The 23,628-nt window shown below is 57.2% G+C and overlaps 1 protein-coding gene across 1 annotated transcript in view; it reads right to left on the bottom strand.

The window, feature by feature from the left end:
• The window catches only part of NOL4L (nucleolar protein 4 like), a 143,462-nt gene extending 128,776 nt beyond the window's left edge, over window positions 1–14,686 (bottom strand). The window contains exon 1 of the mRNA XM_030825684.1: window positions 13,926–14,686. Within this exon, the coding sequence (XP_030681544.1) occupies window positions 13,926–14,246 (321 nt within the window). The 5' untranslated portion in view covers window positions 14,247–14,686. The remainder of the gene's footprint in view (window positions 1–13,925) is intronic.
• Between the last annotated feature and the right edge of the window lie 8,942 nt (window positions 14,687–23,628).

Genomic DNA, 23,628 nt, shown 5'->3' with positions numbered 1-23,628 from the left:
TACCTCTGCCTCTCTTTTTCCTGAATAGGCAAAAAGCACAAAAACTGAGCTTTAGGACCTGCACGGGCAGCTGGGCATTTAAAACTGCAAGGAGGGCATGCTTAGCTATATATGCACAATAATAATTAATAATAATAATGATAACAACAGCAGCTGCAGTGATGATGGCCAACACCGAGCACTCCACCACGACCCTTAAGAAGCCCTCAATGCTCACTACGGCCTTCAGGGAAGCAGGTCCCATTAGTACTCCCACTTTTTTGGATGTAGAAACTGAAGCACAGAGAACTTCAGCAAGTTGTCCAAGCCACACAGCGAGTATGCAGTGAATTCAGGATTCAAACTGAGGAACCCCACTCCAGAGCCAAGTATGTTGGGCACAGAAGGGAGTGGACCCCTCAGGCAGGGGAACCAGGGGGCAGGGAATGGGATGGGATGGCCACTTATCAGGTCCTAGGAAACTGCTGGTTTGCTTTTTGTTATTTTGGGGGTTTTTTTGTTTTATTTTGTTTTTTTTAGTCGGAGTCTCGCTCTGTCGCCCAGGCTCGAGTGCAGTGGTGCAATCTTGGCTCGTTGCAACCTCTGCCTCCCAGGTTCAAGAGATTCTCCTGCTTCAGGCTCCCAAGTAGCTGGGATTATAGGCGTGCGCCACCACCCCTGGCTAATTTTTGTATTTTTAGTAGAGACGGTTTGTTTTTTGTTTCACCACGTTGGCCAGGCTGGTCTCAAATTCCTGACCTCAAGTGATCCACCCATCTCGGCCTCCCAAAGTGCTAGGATTACAGGCATGAGCCACCATGTCCAGCCAACTGCTGGTTTTGGTTTTGGTTTTAAATCATGTGCGTGTGCTGCCATAAAACAAACCTCTTTCGTGCCACCTTCATCCACCTTGCCCCCTCCTAGGAGGTCTATCCCCTCCTCTCCCCACGGCATGGCTCCCTTCCTCACAAGAGGCTTTCCGTGCTTCCTCCCCAGCCATCGAGGCACTCTCTCCCTCTCCTAACCCCCCAGGGGGCTGCCCAAGATCATGCACTGGCCACCCGTCTGCTCTTGGGGCAGCTGGTAGCTGGCCTGGGCTGGGTGTGGGGCTGCACCTCCGCATTTAGGCCCCACCGCTGAGGGCAGAGGCCTGGTCTCACAAGAGCCGGCAGGAGGCTCTCTCAGCCTTGGCTGACGTGGAGTGGCCAGCGGCTGGCTGTGGGGCTCCATACTACTCTGTACCCTCCCTGAACTGCAGAATCTCTGGGGGATCCCTGAGGGTGAACCCTACCAATAGACCCTGCTTGTGTCTAATATCCCAAGGTTGGTACCCTCTGCCAGGCAGATTCACACCCAACTCCCCAGCCTGGGATGAACCACCGTCCAAGACCAGGTAACACCACAGAGGATCCCAGAATCTAAGCCTTGTTGTCAGAAGGATGGAGATTTAAGGAGCTGAGGACACAACCCTTCCCTGTGCGAGTTGGAGTCTGTGATCTGCCTCTTCCCAGCTGTGTGCTCTTGGGCATCTTACTTAACGTATCTGAGCCTCTGAATCTCCATTGGCGAGATAAGGATCACAGCGGCCACCAAGTTTGGACAATCACATGGGGTCGTGTGCATAAAGTGTTTAGCACAGGGCCTGGCACTTCCTAAGTGCTGGACAATACTGGCTGTGTCATGACTGCCATTGTTCTCACTCCACAGCAGACACGGACTGAGTACGTCATGTATTCCAGATTCTCCCCACAGCAACTGGAAGAAGTAGCTGACATTGCTCTCCCCATTTTACAGATGTGAAAATGGAAGAAGGTAAGATGGATCCAAGCCAGTTGGTGAGTCAGGATTAGAACCGAGGGCTCTCGTTCCCGCTCTCAGTCCCGTAATGCACAGCCTGGACTCCGTGGAGCCCACTGCCCCTCGCCCCTCCTCCCTGATGACCAGCCTCTGATTGGAGCAGCAGGACTCCCGGCCTCCGCTTCCCACCACCTTTGGCTCTGCGCCGTCCCTCTGCCCTCTGGCTTCCATCAAGGTCCCCTCTCCTCCAGATCTGGGGGCTGGGGCCCTGTCAATCCTGGAGGCAAACCCAGCTGACCACCACCCTCCTGGAAGCCCCCCAGCCCAGTTTCCCTGCACACGCTCTGGCTTCCCTTCTACCTCTGCCTACTGCCCCTTCTGCTGCTCTCTGCTCCAGTGTCCCCTACCCCTGCCCTGGACTCCATGTCCGTAGGTCTCACTGCCACTGGCCACACCACAGGCATAAGCAGAGAGCAGCACTTGTTTCCCATGCTGAGCACTTGACATGGAGTCACTCTTCAGCTCCCCAAGGCAGCTCTGAGAGATAGGTCATACTATTGCATCCTTTTTTTTTTTTTTTTTTTTTTTAGACAGGGTCTCGCTGTCACCCAGGCTGGATGGAGTGCAGTGGCACAACCATGGCTCACTGCAGCCTTAACCTCCCAGGCTCAAGTGTAGCTGGGACCACAGGCATGGGGCCACCATGCCCAGCTAATTTTTTTTAGTTATTATAGAGACACAGTCTCACTATATTGCTAGGGCTGGTCTCAAACTCCTGGGCTCAAGTAATCCTCACACTTCAGCCTCCCAAAATGCTGGGATTACAGGCGTGAAACACTGTGCCTGGCCTGGATCCATTTTACAGATGAGAAAACTGTGGCTCAGAGAGGGGCAGCAACTTGCTTCAAGGTCATTCAGCTAATGAGTCACAGAGATCCATTGAAACCCCGCCAGTCTGAGCTCCAGAGACCCACTCGGTGGCACTGCTTCACCTGGCTTCATCACAGCTTCTAGGGCTATTGATTCCATCACAATCATAATCCTGATCGCAGCTTCCTTTCATTGAGGGCTTGACTGTCCACACCTTGGTATAGATACTTCTATACAATAACATGGAAGGAGGATATAACTGATTCCATAGCTATTATCATCCCATTTTACAGATGAGGAAACTGAGGCTCGGAGAGGGGAAGTAACTTACCCAAGACTGCACAGCAGTAAGTGGCAGAACCTGGACCCAGCCCCTGGCTCCAGACCCCCACTGCTCTGCTGACCTGCAGGGGCCTCGAATCAACATAAAGCCCTTCACCCCCAGCCTGCTCCTGTCCCAACCTCAACCTCCAGAGAACATCCATCCTCCATGGAGCCTCCCAGCCTGAGCCCTCTGAGCTGCCTCCCTTCTTCTCTCCCCTCAGCCCAGGCTTTCCTATGACCCCACAGAGAGCCTCGGAGCCACCCTTGGGAGCTTCACAGCTGCCTGGCTTCGGGATCTTTGCTCTGAGAGACCCCAAGATGGAGCAGCAGCCCCTATTCTGTGGCCCACCTGGCAGGCTTGGTTTTATGCCATCTTCCCAGCTACCCCTTGGGGTACGGGTTTTATCACCCCCTTATACAGAAGGGGTCAGGGATCAAAGCAGGCAAGCCATTTGCCCAGAACCACATAGCTGGTGCCAGAGTTGGGATCCAAATGCAGGACTGTCCTTGGCCATACCACCTTCTGGATGTCCCTACGGTGGCTCTGCTCAGTCAAGAGCCCCTGTTGCCCGGGGAGACTCCTCTTCACATCCTCATGACAATGACAATCCCACGAGTTAAACATTTCACATGGATTCTTGCCTTTAGTTTTTCCCAACAACCTGCAGGGGAGGGACAATCATCAGACCCATTTTACAGAAGAAGAAACTGAGGCACCTAGTGGTTGCTTAGCTGGGGGCCCAGCAGAGCCTGTGCCTTGGTTTGCTAACCTGTAGAATGGGGTCATAACAGCCTTTCAGGGTGCTTGAGGACTGTGCAAGGCTGTGGAAGCCAGGGGCTCTCGGAAACACCCCTGAGGGCTGGCCTCAGACAAGGCCGGAGGCCCGATTGCGTTTTTCTCGACTCGCCAGCATCCAGTCAGGGCCTGGCCTGCTGAAGGAAGGGCCCCATGTCTCCTTGAACATTTCCTCAGCCCGGGGATGCCGAGAAAACGATGAGTCATCCACCCAAGCAGAGGCCTCCCAGGAGCTTGCGTCGGGTCCCAGCCGGGAGGGGAGGGCTCCAAGCTGGAGAGGGGGCCTGGGTAACACGATGACTCCCACGCTGGCCCCACCGAGGCCTGAGTCACGGGGTCCCCTCCACGGCCTCCCACTGCCACAAGCTGCCAGCCTACAGGACACCCTTGGATGCTGTGCCCCAGATCCTGCCCCTGCGCCTTCACCCCAGATCTGCACCCCGGTTTCCTAAACCACTCTTCCCACCCACAAATCCCGGGGTTGTCTATGACCCTCTAGCCTCCCTCGCCCCACTCCCACCTCACCTAGCCCCAGCCACTCAACCGCTGGTCCGTCGAGGAAACCCGTCACGCCTTTCTCCCCTCACCTCGCTATGCCTCCGCCTGGTTTTCCTTCTCCATCGCCCTCTTGCCTCTCGCCACTGAATCTGAGCGTTCCTTCTAAAACCCCAACGTGACCTTAGCTCCCTCCATGTAAGCACCCTCCTGTGAGCTCCCTGCTGTGCCTGATGCGATGGGCTCCTCAGATCTCTCTCCTCCATCTGGCCCCAACCAATCTTGGCAGCTCACCCCCTCAGGACCCCACTGTGGTTCTCAAGCTGACTTGGCCATTTACTCATCTCCACTCCATCTAGAATGTTCTTCCAAACATGCTTCTCTAAGAAAATTGGCCCTGGGATCCGTCGTACAACGCCCACGCTGACCCCGCCAAAACCAGTCCCACCCCCCAGAATGAGCTTCCCTATGCTCTGCTCTTGCTGAAAAGTTCTTTTTGGACTTCAAGGTCCAGGTGAAATGTCACTTTCCCTAGGACTTCTCAGGCCCTGTCCCGTGGGAAGGTGGGTCTGCGCCCTGGGGCTCCTCAGGGCCTCTGTGTAGAACTGGGCAGTTCTCAGAACCCGGCTCTGAAACATCTGCTGAACCACCCTGCCCAGTGGGGAGCCCCTTAAGGGCAGGGGCTGGTCTGGGTCCTGGGGACGCAGCAGCAGCGAAAAAAAAAAAAAAAAAAACAGATGCAGTCCGCCCTGCTAGTGCTCATGGCCTTGGGGAGACAGATCCTAAGCACAGAAAGTAGTGAAACACATAGAATGTTCAGGGAGTGATGAGGGCCACAGAGGAAAATTCAAGTAGAAAAGAGAGATGGGAGATGGTCCAAGGGATCTAAGGTGGTCCTCACTGGGTGATCAGGGAGGCCCTCTCTGAGCAGGTAACATTTGACCAAAGACCTGAAGAAGGAGAAGAGCTGACCATGCAGAGATCTGAAGAAAGAGTATTCTAAGCTAGGGGAAGGCCAGTGCAAGGGGCCTGGGGCAGGACTGTATTTGGCATGTTTGGAGAATAGCAAAGAGGCCAGTGTGGCTGAGGCCAAATGAACGAGGTGAGAGGGAATTGAGAGTGGTGGGTAGCCAGGGCCAGATCGTGCAGGGCTCTGCAGGCTACTGGGAAGGCATTGGCTCTTGCTTTAAGTGAGACAGGAGTCTTGGAGAGTTCTGGACAGAGGAGGGAGAGACCTGACTTGGGGTTTCCAAGGTTTCCTCTGGCTGTTTGTGGGAAGAACGGGTTATGCGGGCAGGGAACAGGGTAGACACGGGGGGCCCCGTGGGGAGGCAGCTGCCTCTCCAGGCTTGGACCAGGCTGGAGGCAGTGGAGGCCATGCGACATGGTAGAATTTGAGATGTGCTTTGAAGGTAGAACCAACAGGATTTGCAAATGGGTTGGATTGGGAGGGAGAGGAGGTCAGAGAAAGGGGTCGGAAGTGACTCTCAGGTGTGGCCGAGGAAGGGGAAGGCTGCAGCTGCTGTATAGGAAGGGCAGTGAGGAAGTGAATAAATGAATGACTTGGGCTTGGGAACCAGAGGCTCACACTCAGCTCTGGAGCTCAGTGGGACTTTGAGTGAGTTCCCTCCACTCTGCCTTAGTTTCCTCATCTGCAGGGGAGGAGCTCCATGTCCAGGGTGGCCAAGAGGACTAGCGCTCCGGGATCCACAACCATGTGGGTGAGAGGATGGGCCCAGCCTCCCACCTGCTCTGCCATCTCCCCACTCCCCACGACTCCCGTCTGCTGGCCCAGCAGCCCACCCAGGCCAGGCCTGCAGCTGCAGTTGAAATCGGAGGGGAAGAGCATGGACGAGAGGCAGCAGGGGCATCTGTCTCAAACAAGGCTGGGTCTGGCCAGGTGGGAGGGCAGCCTTGAGGTCTAGAAAGCTTACGTGGGGTGCCCTCACTAAAGGCGAGAGGGCACCATGAGCCAGGGTTGGGTGGAGAGCTAGGGCACCCCTGCTGCTTTCACTCCCAGGGGTCCTCCTGCACCCCTGCCTCCAGGCTCTGGGGTTTGGAGGGTCAGACAGAGCCCTGGAGCTCCAGCCCAGCTGTGTGTTCACTGTGGGCCTTGGGGAGGTTCCCTGGCCTGTCTGGTACCAAGTTCTCATCTACTTCACAGAACCCAGGGAAGAGTAAATGGAATAATGTATCTGGCACATGGCAGGGGCTTGAAAAATTGGGAGATGGGCTCAGACCCCTGCCGGAGGGAGGCAGTCATTACGCCAGCCATTATGTGTCCTCCTTACAAATCCAGACCCCAGGAACTCAGGTTCCCAGCCAGGGGGCCGGGAGGGGGTGGGGTCCATATGGAGAAGGCGGGGGCCGGGTGGGGGTCCGGTCCATACAGGAGAAGGGCGAGAGGCTTGTCCCTCTACTCAGCAGGTGCCTGCCAGGCCTTGGGAAAGCCCTCCAGCGCCCTTCCTTGACCTCTGGGATCTGACACCTGGGAAGAATTCAGAGGCAGGGAGATCACTGAAGCCTTCTGTATGTCATAACTAAACATAATGAGGCTCACTGCAGGGCAGGAACCAGTCAGGGCAGCAAGAGACCCTGAGTCTGCAAGTTCCCAGCTCTGGGGGCTCATGCCACATCTCCATCCCTCACCAAGACTTCTGGTGCCAGGTGCAGTGCCCACCGCCTGTAAGCCCAACTACTTGGGAGGCTGAGGTAGGAGGATCACTTGAGCTCAGGAGTTTAAGACCAGCCTGGGCAACAAAGCGATAATCTGTCTCAAAGAAAAGAAAAGAAAAAGCCTTCTCTGTTCAATTCAATGCAACATTTCTCAAGCCCCTGATAGTGCTGGAGACACAAAAATGACTCAGATACAACCTCTAGGGAACTCATAGTTGCTGCCTACCTACTCTATGCCAGGGACTTGGCTGGGTGCCTCATCTCCACTGTACCATTTAATATTCACAACATCCTTCATCACCATTCCCATTTTCCAGATGAGGAATACTGAGGCTCAGCGAGATCACATAGCAGCTAACATTTCCTAAGATTTGCTACATTTGGGGGCCCCATGTGCATGAAAGCATTAATTTCCACATCACTCCTAGAAGAGGAATATGATTACAGCTCCATTTTACTGATGAGAAAATTAAGGCCATGGGAGGCAGAGGTTGCAGTAAGCCAATATTGCGTCAAAAAAGAAAGACAGGAAGGAAGGAAGGAAGGAAGGAAGGAAGGAAGGAAGGAAGGAAGGAAAATTAAGGCCAAACTGATAAAAGGGCAGAGATGGGATTTGAACCCAGGGTCCTGTAGCATTAAAGCCCAGGCCCTTTACCTGTTCTCTACATCAAAGTGGACTCAAGAGTTCTTGTTCTAATAAGCCACTGACCCTCGTGGGTGCTGTCACCAACTTCCAGCTGCTTCTTTACCTGCTTTGGGGCCCATGGGCCTAGCCTGGTTCTCTGTGTTTTTTTTGAGACACAGTCTCCCTCTGTCACCCAGGCTGGAGTGCGGTGGCATGATCACAGCTCACTGCAGCCTCTAACTCCTGAGCTGAAGTGATCCTCCTGCCTCAGCCTCCTGAGTAGCTGGGACTACAGGTGCGTGCCACCGTGCCTAAGTTTTTTAAAATTTTGTATACAGACGGGGTCTCACCATGTCCCCAGGCTGGTAGGCCTGGCTTTGACATGAGTGAGCAGGGTGGCCTCAAGCACATTCCTTAGCCACCATCCTCAAATGACAGCAGAGCCTTTTCCAGTTTGCCAAGAAGTGGAGTTTTAGAGCCCATTTTCCAGAAAAGGAAACTGAGACTGAGAGAGGCCAGGCAGGCTACTTGCCCGTGGTCATGTGGCAATTAAACAGTTGAGTTAGGACCCCATAGGCCCTGGCCCCCTCACTTCAAGTTCAGAGCCTTTTCTCCCAGGACCCTCCCGCCCCATGCTTGGCTTTGGGCTTTGTTATAGGACCATAGCAAGAGGCAGGTAGGGGGTGGCGGTGGGAAGCTGGAACAAGGAGATGCCTTGGCTGCAGTCATGGGGACAGGGGTATGGCACCACCTCTTATGGCCACCACTTGGCTTCAGCCAGCTGCTGAGACTCCAGGGATGGCAGGGGCCAGGGCAGCAGCTCAGGTGACTTGGTGATGATGGAGGACACCCCAACAGCACCACACTGGCAGACAGACAGGGTGAGTCCAATCCAGATCTCACATGAGTGCAAGCACATGCAGTCACACCCGTGGCTGCCAAGGCCCACAGCCCAGGTGCTCACATAGATGCCGACAAACACGCAGAGGAGCCTCTCCACCTGTGCCCTGCACACACTCCACGCACACACACACAAGCATTTCCAGCCTGCACATAGATAGGAACAGCACACTCACGCCCATCAGTTGCACTTTTACACACACACACACATGCACATGCATGTTCTAGCCCGTGAGCACACACATGTGCAGCATTCAGTTGCACAACCTCTGAGCTAATATCTGGCTTGAAGAAGCCCAGGTATGCCTGAGGCCCTCCACCTTGGTCCCCAGACACCCCCAGCCACAGGCTCCCCACCCCCCAATCCTCCCAGCAGCATTTCTGAGGTCCCAGATGGGCCTTCCAGCCTCCCAGACATGCGGGGACGACAAAGCAGCCTGCAGGGGCCATAAAGGAGAGGGTTTTCCTGCCAGCTCCTACCCAGGGAAGAAGGGTGCACGGTTTCCCCACCCCTCAGCAGACAGTGACCCATGACTTAGAGGGGAGGCCCCAGGAAGGCAGAGCCTGACCTGTCTGCATCACCCTGGCACCGAAATGCAGCCCCCCAGAGTTACCTAGGACCATGCCACCCAAATCACAACATGTAACTGACAAAAACGCATGCTCCACCACTCACGAAAAATGCAAATGGGGCCTGTGCCAGGCATCACTGTCAACCTTCTTCCAAAAGCCCCCCAGGACCCAGGACAACAGAGGCCTCCTCCCTCCTCCCCACCCCACACCCATCTTCATGAGCCCTAGGAAAGCCCACAGACTTTATGCTGTGCCAGTCCTGCCTCAGGCACCAGCCTGTGAATACAGACATCTTGACCAGAGGGATGCTTTGAAACTAATTCAGACTAAAGTGTAATGGACTGAAAGCTTGACATGAAGGACCTATGCTTTCAAATTGGATCAGGTTGCAAGACCCTTCAAAGTCAGAATGGAGATGTACGCAAGGCCCCTAGCATTGGTGTGGACTAGGGGAAGTTCTGAACCTCCCTAAGCCTCAGTTTACTCATGTGAAGGTAGCAGTAATCACAGCACCGGCCTCTAGGCTGCTGTGAGAATTCCACAAGCTGATGCGTATCAGCGCCTCAGCCCAGTGACAGGCACACAGTAGGTGACCCCCAAAACAGCCGCTATACTGATAATTCAGAGAAAACCAGGAAATACTGAGGGACTCAACCAAAGGTCACAGCACATATTACACGGTGCTAAGTCAGAGGCCATTTCCCGCCCAGACCAGTGGCCGCAGGTGCCAAAGGTTTACACAAAAGCTCTGGGGAGAAAGACTTAGGACTGAAAATGCTTTCCACTAAATGAACGTTGGTGCAAACTGGGAAAAGACCACCATTAGTCAATTTGGGTAGCGGAACACCTGGGGTCCAGCTTGCAAAAGCCTGGTGTTGAGAGTGGAGTTTGGCAATCTCGAAGTTTCCCTTGGGGAATGGGGCTCTAATGGTGGGATTCCTGGCAGGTCCATGGAGAAGCTACAGCGGTGCACAGAGAACCCTGTTCCAGTCCTGGCTCCCAACAAATGGAAACTTCCTCTCTCTAGGCCTCAGTTTTCCCATCTGGAAGATGGTACAGTTGGGCTGAGAACCTCTATCTCTCCACAGAGCCTTGGGGCTCTCTGATCCTAGGAACTGACAGACAGCCCAGGACCCCACCTCAGCCATAACCTGTGGCCCTCGCAGGCTCTGGGGACAGCTCCACTCACTCCACTCACAGGCCAGAGGAAAAGGAAAGGGGTTGTTTTACTTTGTGGCCAATGCCGGAACGGAATTGGAGGGTCTTGTCTCCAAGGGGTTTGCTTCCCCCACTTGGCAGCCCACAGGCCTGGAGCAGGCCAAACGTAAGAAATAATAAATCCTCACCAGGCTTCGCCCGGCCAGGAGGCCCCCAGCTGGCTCTTGTCATAAAGAGATCTTATCCCCACCAGCACCCCTAGCTGCCCATGGAGGACTCCGCCCTCCTCTCCTCCATACCCTGCTTCCACCTTCTACTTCCTGTGACAACCTGCAAACTGGAGGCCAACTTGCCTCTCCCCCACGCCCAGGCTTCTCCTCGACCCCCGCCCTGCCCCACCCCCACCCGGGCCCCAGCTGCAGGAGGCCCTGTGGAGTGTAATTCCCCTCGCCCTCTCTCTGCCCTGGGCCCGTCCGGACAGATTAAGCCTTTGTCACACACACCCAGAAAAGCTCAGGGCCAGATGGGACAGGACAAGTGGTGTCAGATCATCGACCCTTGGCTGGCCGGGACGAGGAGAGGGCCCCGACCGCAGCACCGCATATGGCTGTGGGAGGAGGAAGGGAGGCCCAGGGTGGGGGCAGCCAGAGAGCAATGGGGAAGAGAGGTGACACACCATGGCCACCCTGGGGACAGAGGCTATATGGGGCCTGTCTGCTGGATGACCCAACTCCCACCTCCCTTCTTCCTTGGAATCTTTCTACCTGCTCTCTCTTGAAGCCCCCATGGGCTTCTTTATCCTGTCCTCAGCTATGCCCACCACCCCCGACAGCTGGGTGACCTGGGAGCAGGTACAGAGCCCCACCCACCCGAGCACCCCCGTGCCCGCACAAGGCCTGTGGGTACTAAACAAATGCTTTGGACAAAGGTTTGGACAAAGGTTTATGGCCCAATGACCTTCACAAAAACCCACCGAGGACCAAACTACAGGCTCTCTCCCAAATGACACTAGGGGTGAGGGTGTGTGTGTGTGTGTGTGTGTGCGCGTGTGTAGGCCAGGGATCATAGGAGACGTCCTTTGCACCTTTCAAAGGAGGTCCCATTCAGCCCCTCCCAGGAAGAGGCCAATGGCTGCCCCAGAATTCCCAGCAGGATTTGTTCCTCTTGGATCAGTGAAAAGGAAAATGGAAATATAAAAATAATAACTGGGCCCCAGGAAGGAACTTGGAGATGGGGGTGGCATCTCCTGCCTGGCTCCGGCTGGCTGGGCGAGTGGCAGGTAACTAACGGGCTCTCTGGGGACCAGCAGGCCAGGCAGGCGGGCGTGGGGAGCCCGAGGGGCGGGCTGTCGAGGGAGGCCACGTCCGTTGTGTTTGTCGATCTCCTGGCAGCCTGGACTGGGAGGCCTGGGTCCCCTTTCTCTGCCTCCCAGGCAGGTGGTCCCTCAGGGAGGGCTCATTATTGGTCTGAGAGCCAGGGTGGAGACTGGGGACGGTCGCGCTGCCAGGGGCAGGCAGGACGTGTCAGCGTGGGTCTCAAGGAGCGTCTGAAGCCAGCAGCTGGGCCGGCAGGACCTGGGGTCCAGGCCTAGCACCCAGTTTCTGCATGTGGCCTGGATAGAGGTAGGGGGTGCTCAGCCTCTACAGCTGTGTGGATAAAGAGTGGACGACTGCTCCAGATGCCCACTCCCTAGGGAGAAGTCGAGCCACACAGAAAGCCAGTGAGCCAGCTGCCAGGTCTGGGGGGGTCACCCCCCAACTCCAGGAGAGGGTGGACTCAAGGCTCCTGCCTCAGACTAAGAAGGTTGCACCAAGGCTTCCAGCTCTTCAGGGAGGTGTAACTAGGATGGGGGGGGGTGGGGTGGGGCACCGACCCGGGAAGCCCTGATGGCAGAGGGCACTGACCTAGGGTAGGGGGCAGGACCCAGCCAACCATCTCGTGGGTCACTGACCTCAGAAAAACCGCACTCCGGCGGGGGGCAGTGACCCAAGATGGGAGAACCGAGGAGGGGACCGACCTGGCAGGGTGGGGAGGGCTGACCCATACTCCCCATCTGGGAAAGTGAGCACTGATTTGGGCTGGGGGAGGGGTCCTGGACTCGATCGGGGGAGGGGACAATGACCCAGACTCGCCGGGTTTGAGCGAGAGTGCTGATTTAGGCTGCGGCGGGGGGAGGGTCCCAGCCTTGCGCGGGCTGGGTCACTGCCCCAGCTTCCCCCTCGGGGAACCCGGTGCCGGCGCGCCCCTCGGCCCGGCCCCCTGTTCCCGGTCCGGCCGGAGGCGGCAGCGGCGCAGATGGGCTGCTGGCGGCCGCAGCGCGGTTATCAGCGCTCCTCGCAGATGGGCCGCCCGCCCTCCGCGCTCGCGGCTCCCACTCCCCGCGGCCTGCAGCCCCGTCCCCTGGGCGCGGGGGGAGGCGCCTCCGGATCTGCTCCCCGGCTCCCGCCTCCCTCCCTCGCGGCCCCCTCACCCCGCGGGCCCGGCCCGGGCGGCCGCGGAGGGGGAGGGGGAGGGGACAAGTGCACTTTTCGTAACGACCGAATCAATTGTGTGTGAAGAGCCCGCTCCGGCCGGGGACGGGGCTGAGCGCGGGGCGGGCGGGCCGGCCGGGGGAGGAGCGCGGAGGGGGGAGAGGGGGAGCGGGGGAGGGAGGGAGGCCGGCGCGGGGCTGCCCGGCTCTCGCGCTCCGGCCTGGGAGGGAGCAAGGAGGGCGGGGGGAGGCCGGCGCGGCCCGACCGGGCCGGGGGCGGAACGCACTAATGGAGGGTCTCGGCGACGGAAAGTTCAAAGCTCAGCCGCGCCCCGGGAGCGGCGGCCCCCCCCCAGCCCCCACCCTCTGCAGAACAATGAGGTCCCGGCGGGGGAGCCGCGGGGCCCGCGCCGCACGCCCTCTCCAGGGCGCCCCGGGCCAAAGGGGACGCCCCCGCCCGGCCGCCCGCCTCCTCCCTTTAGGCGGCTGCGGTTCCCCGCCCCCTCCCCCACGCCACCCCGCCCGGACCGGGCCGGCCCGGGGGACGGGGGAGGGGAGGGGATGGATAGGTCAGGCCGCCCCCGTCCCGGGGAAGGGGGAGCGAGGGGCCCGGGGGGCTGAGGGGGCGCCCCACCCACCCGCGGGAGGCTGCTCCTGCGCCAGGCTGCGGCTCCGGCCGCCCCTCCCCGGGCCAGCCCCGGGTGGGGTCGGGGCGACAGTGCCCGGGCTGGCCCCCTCCCCTGGCGCTGGGAGGCCCGGCGGACTCCCCGTCCCGCGGCTGCCCCTGCCTCCCTCCCCCCCTACCCCGCGGCACCACCCTCCGCGCGCGCACACACACACACACACACACACACATACACACCGCCCAGCCGGCCCGGGGGCGGGAGCGCGAGGCGCCCGGGACAGGCAGCCCCGGGGCGGGCGGGGGGGAGGCTCGGGCTCCAGAGAAGCCGCCTGCTGGCGGGGGGAGGGGACGGGAGGACGGAACACGCTGGGGTGAGCAGCCCGGGACAGCCCGCCCGGCACGGCCACGGCCCGGGCAGCGGCGCGGAGGGGGGCAGGGACGCCCCGAACCCGGAGCGTTGCCCAGGCGAGCCGGGGAGGGCCGGTGAGCAGGGACGCGTGCGCCTCCGGCGGGCCCGACACACGGACAACCTCAGGGACACACGTTCGGACACACATCCACACCCCCACCCCGCCCCCGCCCGCCTGCCCCAAGCCCCGCCGCGGGACCCGCCCGCGGCCGCCGCGCGCTCACTCACCGAGCCCGTCTTGACCGGCACATACACCACTTGGCCCATCTTGGGTTCCCGGCCGCTGCCCAGGCGGAAGCCCTTGGAGCGCACCCAGAACTGGAACTTGCCTTTCTCGCCGGCTGCGGGGCCGCTGCCCGCGCCAGTCCCGCCGCCGCCCTGCAGGACCTCGGCGATCCGCTGGTATTTGCTGCGTGTCACCGTCTTGGTTTTGGCCGAGTCGCCGTAGGTGCGCAAGCACCAGTCCCGGAACTGGCGGCCCAGCTCCGAGTCCCCGGGGCTGCGCTCGCGCTCCCAGCCCCCGCGCAGCAGCAGCGTCGGCTTCGGCATCCTCCCGCCGCGCCCGGCGCCCTCGGGGGCGGGCCGGCCGCCGGGCCGCCCGGTGCCGGGACTGGGCTGGGCTGGGCTGGACCGGGCCGGGACGCGCCGCGGCCGCGGCTGTCCCGCGGTGTGGCTCCGGCGAGGCTGCTGGATGGGCGCGGGCGGCGGCCGGACGCGCGGGGCTGCGGCGCGCTCTGTCCTGCTCGGGCGGCGGCGGCGGCGGCGTTGGCGGCGGCGGCTCCGGCTCGCCTCCTGCTCCGCCTCCTCCTCCCCCCGGCCGGGATGCAGGAGCGATGGAGGCAGCTCCGGGCCCGGAGGTGCAGAGGGGGCGGGCCGCCCCGCGGGCGGCCGGGGGAGGCGGGAGGCGGGGAGCGGCCCCGAGCGCGGGGAGCGAGACCGAGCTTGGGCGCGGGCGGCAGCAGTGGCTGTCAGCTTGCGCGGCTCATCCTGCTCTTGCTCAGGCTCCCGCTGCCGCGGCTCTTCCTCCTCCTCCTCCTCCTCCTCCTCCCGCGCCCGCCTCCACCACGCCGCGGGATCCCACCTGTTAGAGCGGCGCAGCCTTCGCCGCCGCCCGCCCCCCCCTTCCTCCTGCGCCCGCCCGCCGGGCCCAGCCCCCGCCCGGCCCGGCCCCTGGGGGCGCGGGGGCAGCCGCGCCCGCAGCAGCCGGGAGGGCAGGAACCAGAGGCGCGCAGTGCCCAGCCCAGGAACCGCGTTCCGTCTGGCCCGGCCGGGCCCGGAGCTTCGCAGGCCCCGCTCCTCCCGGACGCGGCGGTCCCGCGGGGAGTAGGGCGCAGACCCCAGCCCAGTCGCCGGCCTCCCGGCCGCCCCGCCCTACTTAGCCCGGCCGGGGAGGTGTAGGACAGGCTCCCCCTCCCTCGCTCCCGCAGCTGGCTTGACCTCTCTCCCGTGAGCCGAAGCCAGAAGAGCAGTGTTCCCCTAGGGGAACCCCACATCGCCGCCCTTCGGGGCCCCCAAACTTCCTCTCCTTTTGCCTCACCCTGAATTCCCCGAAGTTTGGCCAGCTTTGCCTCTGCTTGCCCGCCCCACTGCTCTAGGACAGGCCCAGGCCCCCTGGGAAGTCGCCTGTGGCCTCAGCCCAATCCCACCTCGGCTTCAGAAAACACTCAACACATCCACAAACTCATCCTGAGACACCCTGCCTTCCCAGGTGCGCCTTGACCTAGAATCTCTTGCTGAGTAAACTCAGGTAGCCCCACCGCCCCCTCCTACCTGGGCAGATCTGACCTTGGATAGAGCTAGCTGGTCCCCTCCCCCTTAATGAAATTACCAACATAAATAAAGGCACAGGCCAATTCCCCAGGATTTCTGCGCCCCTACCCCCCACTTCCTTAACAGGTCATGAGGAATTGCTGCACTTCTCTCCCAGCTGTCCCCTGGGGTCTACCCCATGTCCCCATGGCACTCCTGCAGGCAAGTCACCATCTAAGTCCTGAGGCCCAGACTTTGGCTAGTGCAGGACCGTTTCCTGCATAGGAACTACTGTCAACTCCCATCCCAAAGTCCCCCACCCCAGGACCTACTACGTGCCATGTCCTGGCAACTCTGAGAGGCAGAGGGAATGGCTCCATTTTACAGATGAAGACCTGGGGCTTGGAGAGGTGGCCTGACCTGCTCAAGGTCATGCAGGAAGGAGGGGTGGGTTTCAGCTCCTGTGCATCTGGCTCCTGCTGCCATATCACACACAAAGTCTTCCCCTTTCACCGCGCTCGGAGAGAGCCCCACGCTGTGTATACCTGGCTCACTTCCCCCAGTAGACAGGGAGCTCCAGATGCTCAGGGCCATATATGACCCATCCTCATATGCACAGGCCCTAGCACAACACCTGGCACACAGTAGGTGCCAATAAATGCTGAAAGAACCCTAGAGGTCTCCCAAGTCCCAACCTCTCTCTGCATTTCACATGGGAGATTATTTTTAGATAATTTACATTTCATGTTACTTTATATACACCAACAACTCCACAGTCATTTTTCCTCTTTATCTTCCCAAGAGCTCTTTTTGGATCTATGCTGGTATGCATGCCCGTTTTTAAGAGGTGACCACTCAGAGCGGGGAAGGCACTACCCAAAGGCCAGCCCCAGGGGTGCGGGGGCTTCTGTGATTAAGAAGCTCAGACCCCGAGTTTTTCAATGTGTCCCTTGACGGTTATCCTTCCAGCAGACTCTTCCTGAGAGCAAAGATGCTCTAGCCTGGCAATGGTAATGATAACTGTGGCAAATATGCCCTGTGCCTGGGTGGTGGGGTCCTTGTGTGAGCCCTGGTCTCTCTGTCCAGTTCCAGGACCCACTTCAATAACCACTAAGCCGGACCACCTCTCCACCCAGTCCGGGTCTTTGCCTGCCTTTCAGAAGCTAAAAACCTGGTTGTCAATCTTGGGCTGAGTTCTGGCACGGCAGAATGTATAGTATAATGAAAAGAACATGGGCTTCGGGTAGTCAGATCTGGAAGTGAATCCTGACGATTATTTGGCGTGGCATTCTTCATGCTCACAGGTCCCACTTGGCTACTTCACAATGGAATGAAGCCATCATTCCACCCTTTTCTGGGTAACCTCAGGCAGGTCACTGAGCCCCTACTTCATCATCTGTATAACGGGACAGGATGTCACAGATGTAGAGATTCAACAGGATGAGAGTGCCTGACCTGTGACGGGTGCCCAATAAGTGCCATTTTCTCCTTCCCTCGAAGTATTCAAGGAGGAAGACAGGCATTGTTGACGCTTTTTGTGCTTCATTCTTTCAATAAACATTTGTTTAGCAGCCACTGGGCAGCAGGGGCTTGGGATATGGTCATGGGATCCCCAAGGTCTCTGCCCTACGGGAGTGCACCAATGGGTATAGAAGATGGCTATTGAACAAACCAGCTATTGATCACAATAGCCCGGGGAATGGGCCACGAAGGAAGGAGGGAGCTGTGATAGCAAATAATTCATAGAAGGGGCTGCTTTTTTTAGGGGGATCAGGGAAGGCCCCTCTAAGGAGGTAGCATCTGAGCAGTGACTTAAATGACAGGTGCCAAGGCATGCTGTTCCTGCATTCCAGGCAGAGGGAAGAGCAAGGGCAAAAGCCCCAAGGTGGAAGGAGATTGGCATTTTCTAGAAGCTGGAAGGCATCCAGTGTGGTGAGACTGAAGTGAGGGAGGAGGGGTGGGAGGGCAGGAGTCTTGAAGACCCTGGGAAATACTTCGGATGGCATTCCAGCTGCTATGGGAGCTACTGGCGAGTTTTAAACGAGCAGGACTGTGGGGTAGAGAAGAAGTGAGGAGCGGAGGGCAGCTGCAGAGGTCCAGAGGTCTGTGGTCTTAGAGGTCAGAGGCCTGGAGCTGTCCCCACTGTGTGACAGCTCACTGCACCGGGCACATCCCAGCCTCTTGCCCCAAGGGCTCCTGGGAGAGTGGAACAGCCAAAGAGTGAGAACAGCCAAGGAGTGAGAACGGCCTACTGTGGCCCAGCCCCACTTTTGCAGAAGCAGATCCTGGGTCTTCAGCCTATCTGTGTCACTGGGGTCCTTTAGGAGGTGCATGCTGGGTGGGGTGTGGGGTAAGTCTCCCACAATGCCCAACTCCTGGGGGGATGCAATCACGGTCCCAGGGGGCAGCTGCTCCTTTTTGATTCCCATTGCAGACACCTGCCAAAGGACAAAGTAGGCTGCCCCGTGAATCAAGGCCAGGAGATCCTCTGCATTTTTAAAAATTTTGAGACAGGGTCTCGCTCTGTCTCCCAGGCTGAGTACTGTGATGCAATTGCAGCTCCCTGGAGTCTCTACCTCCCAGGCTCAAGTGATCCTCCCACCTCAGCCTCCTCAGTAGCTGGGACCACAGGCATGCACCACCATACCCAGCTATTTTTTTTTTTTTAATTATTTTTTGTAGAGACAGTCTCTCTCTGTTGCCCGGGCTGGTCTCAAACTCCTGGGCTCAAGTGATTCTCCCGCCTTGGACTCCCAAAGTGCTGGGATTACAGGCATGAGCCACCATGCCCGGCCTCTGGATTTTTTTTTTTCCACACTTAGCCCAGGTGTCCAAGGGAGACTGGAGTTGAAGCACAGGGAGTCCAAGCCCCCAGGGCTCACGTCCACTCCAAATACAGATAGTAACGTAATGAGTCCCAAGAGCTTGGTGATGAAGGGTTCTCAGAGTATACAGTCCAAACCCTGCCTCTGATAGATGGGCAAACTGAGTCCCACAGGAGCAAAGAGGCTCAGGGCTGCAGGACAGAACCAGGTACCTGGCCTTTGCCTGATTTGGCCCAGATCACCTGCCTTTCGCTGAGCTCTGACCCTGGGCCCAGATGAGCGGGAATGCCTGCAACTCGACAGTGAGGTGGCCCTGACTGTGCCACAGGAAGTTCCAGGCCTGGGGTGGGGCAGAGTGACTCAGGCTGCCACAGAGGCCTGTCCACCCAAGGGCCAGGAAGAGCAGAGAGGCCCCAGAGCCTTGGAGAGAGGTAGTTTCCACCACTGGGTGCTGGTGCCCCTTCTATCAAGGGCTTGTGCCACCACCTGCCGTCCCCCTATTCTATAGCATCCCCCCTGCAGTCTGCCAGCCATGCTGAGCCACTGCTGTACGCCCGCCTCTCTAGAAAGGCCTCCTGACCTCTCAGGTTGGGTCAGGGGCTTTCTATGGTCACTCATAGAGCCCCAGGCTTTCCCCCTCCCAGCTCTGACCACAGCATTTCACGATGGCCTCATTACCTGTGTCGACCAGTGCCCAGCACAGGAGCTGAGGCTTAATCGTTATTGAATAAATGGATAAATAAGCAACCAACCAAATGAATGAATGAATGAATGGGCTTATCCTCAAAAAGCAGGTGCTAGACTGAAGTCTACAGCATTGTCCACCATGCTACTATGCTTCCTCCATAATCAATCCATCCATCAGCATTTATTGTGCTTCTCCTAACAGGCTCTGCTGTTGAGTGACTGAGTCCCTTAATCTCTCTAAGCCTCAGTGTTCAAGGACGATAAAATGGGAATATTAATAATTATCCCTAACTCACAGGGCTGTCGTGAGAATAAGCACTCAACAAATGCTAGCTCCTATTGTCATTATGCCCATCCATCATTCAGACGTTTATTTGGGCATCTTCTGTATGTCAGCCACCACGCTTGGTGTTTGGAATATAGTAATAAGCAAGAGGGACCTGGCCCATGAAGCTCATGGACTAGCTGACTTTCAAAAGATCATGACAGGCCAGGCAGAGTGGCTCACCCCTGTAATCCCAGCACTTTGGGAGACCAAGGCGGGTGGATTGCTTGAGCCCAGGAATTCAAGGCCAGCCTGGACAAAATGTCCAAACCCCTGTCTACAAAAAAGTGCAAAAAAAATTAGCCAGCGGTGGTGGTGTGCACCTGTAGTCCCAGCTACTTGGGAGGCTGAGGTGGAAGGATTGCCTGAGCCCTGGAGGTAGAGGCTACAGTGAGCTGTGATTATGCCACTGCACTCCAGCCTGGGAGACAAAGTGAGACTGTCTCAAAAAAAAAAAAAAAAAAACATGAAAAATGGGCTTAGAATTAAAAACAAAAAGTTGCCATGAGGCTGGGTGTGGTGGCTCATGCCTGTAATCCCAACATTTTGAGAGGCCAAGGTGGGCAGATCACCTGAGGTCAGGAGTTCCAGACCAGCCTGGCCCACATGGCGAAACCACCCCCCCCCCCCGCCCACTAAAAGTACAAAAATTTGCCAGGTGTGGTGGTGGGCACCTGTAATCCCAGCTACTCCAGAGGCTGAGACAGGAGAATTGCTTGAACCCGGTGGGCAGAGGTTGCAGTGATCCGAGATCCTACCACTTCACTCCAGCCTGGGCGACAGAGTGAGACTCTGTCTCAGAAAAAAAACGTCGCCATGAGAACACATGGCAGGGGAGCGGGGCGCCCAGATCAGCACCTTCGAGAAGTCCCTCTCTAAGTGCCCTAAGGGTCCTTTGGACTGGAAGATGGAGCACTGGGCAAAGCAGAGGGGAGGAGAAAAGTGTCTCCACTCCTGCAGTGGCCCGTGCCACACTGCCTGTGGAATTACGACTGAGTGGGAAAAAATTCTGTCCACCTTGCAGAGTTTGAGACCCGCTCGAGTCCAGCATCCCCTTTTTTCCAGAAACTAAAGCATAAAGAGATAAGAGAACTAACTTGTTGAGGGATTTCATTCAAATGTCACCTCCCCTGAGGAGCCTTCCTTGACTGCCCTTCTTAAAAGTCCCCCAGTGGCCCTCCATTCCTTTTCCTTACTTGGTTCATCCTCATAGACTCAGTGCCACCTTCCTTTATAATACATATGTATTTGTTTCCTGTCTCTGTTCATCTCACCTACTGGAATGTACATTCCTAGAGGGCAGGGCTCTGCCCTGTTCACTGCAGTATCTCCAACATCCAGAACAATGCGTGACACATAGTAGGTGTCCCATATGTGCTTACTGAATAAATGAATGAATGAAAATCCCTGAGAGAGAGAGAGGGAGAGACAGTGTGTTTGTGTGTGTGTGTGTGTGTGTGTGTGTGTGTGTGTGTGTGTGTTTTGACTATACACTGCAATGAGATCCAGGAAGATTTCTGCTGAATTGGAGAGGCAGGGGCCTTTTTGCTTATATTCATTTTGTCTTTGGCAAGTCACTTCCTTCATTAAGCCTCAGTTTCCTCATCTGTAAAACAGAGCTAGTTTCTGCTTTGCAGAATCTTTGCGAAGCGTCAATCAAATATGGTGCAAAGTGCCTAGGTGGGGCCTGGCACACAGTAGGTGGGCAACTCTGTCATTTCGATGGAGCCCTTGTTGGGGGAGGCCTGTGAAGGGGGATTCTAGTGCCTGAGCCTCCCTGCAGGACACAAAGGAAGCTGACACTGGATCTGTCCTGTCACCTGAACTCACCAGTAATTTATTGATGCTGGATGCTGGCACCCAGCAGCCTGCTGGGTCAGTCTCAGGGAGCAGGTGTAGGGCCCTCGGGCCTACCCCAGCATCACCCAGGCAGGAAGGGAAGGGGAGCCTGGGTCTGCCCAGCCCAGGAAAACTGATAGGTCAGCCCTTACAAGTCAGTCCCCTTCTGTGTGCCAGGCAGTGCAAGCAGAAAAAAAAAGCAAGTGTGGTTCCTGCCTGGCCTGAGCTCATAGAGGGTTGAAGTGGACATATTTCAAATAATCAAAATGGTGACAGCTCCATGAGGGCCTACTATGTGCCAAGAACTTTGTACCTATAACCACATTTAAGCCTCATACAGGGCTTAAATGTGCTGAGGTCACACAGCCAGTGGGGGGCAGGAGGAGGGTTTGCACCCAGATTTGCCTGGCTCTAAAGCCGGGGCACATTATTGCCATCCCGCCCCACTCAGGCTGGCTGGGCCAATGGGCATTTAAAAAAAAACAAAAAAAAAACGGGCCTGGCACGGTGGCTCACACCTGTAATCCCAGAAATTTGGGAGGCTGAGGTGGGTGGATCATTTCAGGTCAGGAGTAAAGACCAGCCTGGCCAACATGGTGAAACCCCATCTCTACTAAAAATACAAAAATTAGCCAGGTGTGGTGGTGCATGCCTGTAATCCCAGCTACTCGGGAGGCTGAGGCAGGAGAATCGCTTGAGTCTGGGAAGCGGAGGTTGCAGCGAGCTGAGATCATGCCATTGCACTCCAGTATAGGTGACAGAATGAGACCTTGTCTCAAAAAAAAAAAAAAAAAAAAGAAAAGAAACACTAAAAAAAGGCTCTTGGCTGGGCACTGGCTCACACCTATAATCTCAGTGCTTTGGGAGGCCAAGGTAGGAGGATTACTTTAGGCCAGGAGCTTGAGACCCGCCTGGGCAACATAGTGAGACCCCGTCTCTACCAAAAATTTTAAAAATTAGTGGGGTGTGGTGGTGTGCACCTGTAGTTCCAGCTACTCAGGAGGCTGAGGCAGGAAGATTGCTTGAGCCCAGGAGTTGGAGGCTGCGGTGAGCTATGATTGTCAGAAATCTGGTCACAATCATGGTGGTCAGGGGGGCATGGAGTGCTTTCAGTGGCCACTGCATTCCAGCCTGGGTGACAGAGTGAGATCCCATCTCAAACATAAATAAATAAATAATAAAAATAAAAAGGAAGAGCTCTGGGAGTTGAAAACTAAGAGCAGGCCCTTTCCATGGGAGGCTTCTTTAAGGCTGAGACCTTTAACCGGCCTTCAGCGGGTGGATGGAGATACCAAAGCGGGAGTGTGTTTTAGGCCAGAGAAGCAGCTGAGTGGAGGTTTGGAGGGAAAAGGGAGCGATCTGTTTGGACTGTGGTGGGCATGCCCACCTGGGAGAGCACCAGGGCCCTAGAAGCAGGCAGTGGGCATGCTGGGGCTTTGAATGCTTGGCTAAGCCTTGGGCCTCCCTGGTGGGACATGGGGAGCCATGGGAGGCTGCTGAGCAATGAAGCCACGGTTTCCCCCTGACCTATATATTGTAAGAGGCCTGCTAGTCAGGCCAGAGTGTGCTTGGCCTTCGAGAACCTCTAACATCTAGCTTCAGCCTCATCTCCCTCTACCAGCCCTCTGGACCTGGCATGTCACAGGCAGCCAAACACTTACGGCTCATTCTCACCTCTGCACCTCTGTTCTCTTGGCCCCTTCTCCTGCAATGCCCACTCTGTCTACCCAGACCCTACCTAATTGCTCAGGTCTTCCTTCCAGGCCATTTCCTCCATGAAACCTGCCCTGACCACACCAGCCCTGAGTTACATGCCTCAGCCTCAGAACCACTGGGGGCCTGGGCTGGGAAAGTGCCCATCCTCCTCTCAAGTCCGCAGCACTCGCCATCCACCAAGATGGGCTGCTGCTTTTACCTGCATAGCAACTTTCTTCTCCTGGTAACAGCATCTTGAAATCCCTTTGAGAAACCGCCTCCTTCATATTCAGAGCATGTTGCTGGAGCTATACTGACCTGACCACTGAAAGCATTGAATGACTAGGCCACTGAAAACATCCCATGCCCCAACCACCGTGATTGTGACCAGATTTCTGAGAACACCGGCTGGGTGCGGTGGCTCATGCCTGTAATCCCAGCACTTTGGGAGGCTGAGGCAGGCGGATCACCTGAGGTCAGGAGTTTGAGACCAGCCTGGCCAACATGGCGAAACCCCGTCTCTACTAAAAATACAAAAATTAGCCGGGCATGGTGGAGCACGCCTGTAATTCCAGCCACTTGGGAGGCTGAGGCAGGCGAATCACTTGAACCTGGGAGGCAGAGGTTGCAGTGAGCCGAGATCATGCCATTGTACTCCAGGCTGGGTGACAGAGCGAGACTCCATCTCAAAAAAAAAAAAAAGATTTCTGACAACACCCTTTGAGCCCCTGGATTCAAGCACACCTAAAGGCCCTTTTCTTTTTTTTTTTTTTTTTTTTTTTGAGAAGGAGTCTCGCTCTTTCACCCAGGA

This window comes from Nomascus leucogenys, chromosome 13 (genome assembly GCF_006542625.1).
Source record: "Nomascus leucogenys isolate Asia chromosome 13, Asia_NLE_v1, whole genome shotgun sequence".
In the NCBI taxonomy this organism is placed as follows: domain Eukaryota; kingdom Metazoa; phylum Chordata; class Mammalia; order Primates; family Hylobatidae; genus Nomascus; species Nomascus leucogenys.
The sequence above is the reverse complement of the archived record's forward strand: the minus strand, read 5'-3'. Positions and strand labels throughout refer to the sequence as shown.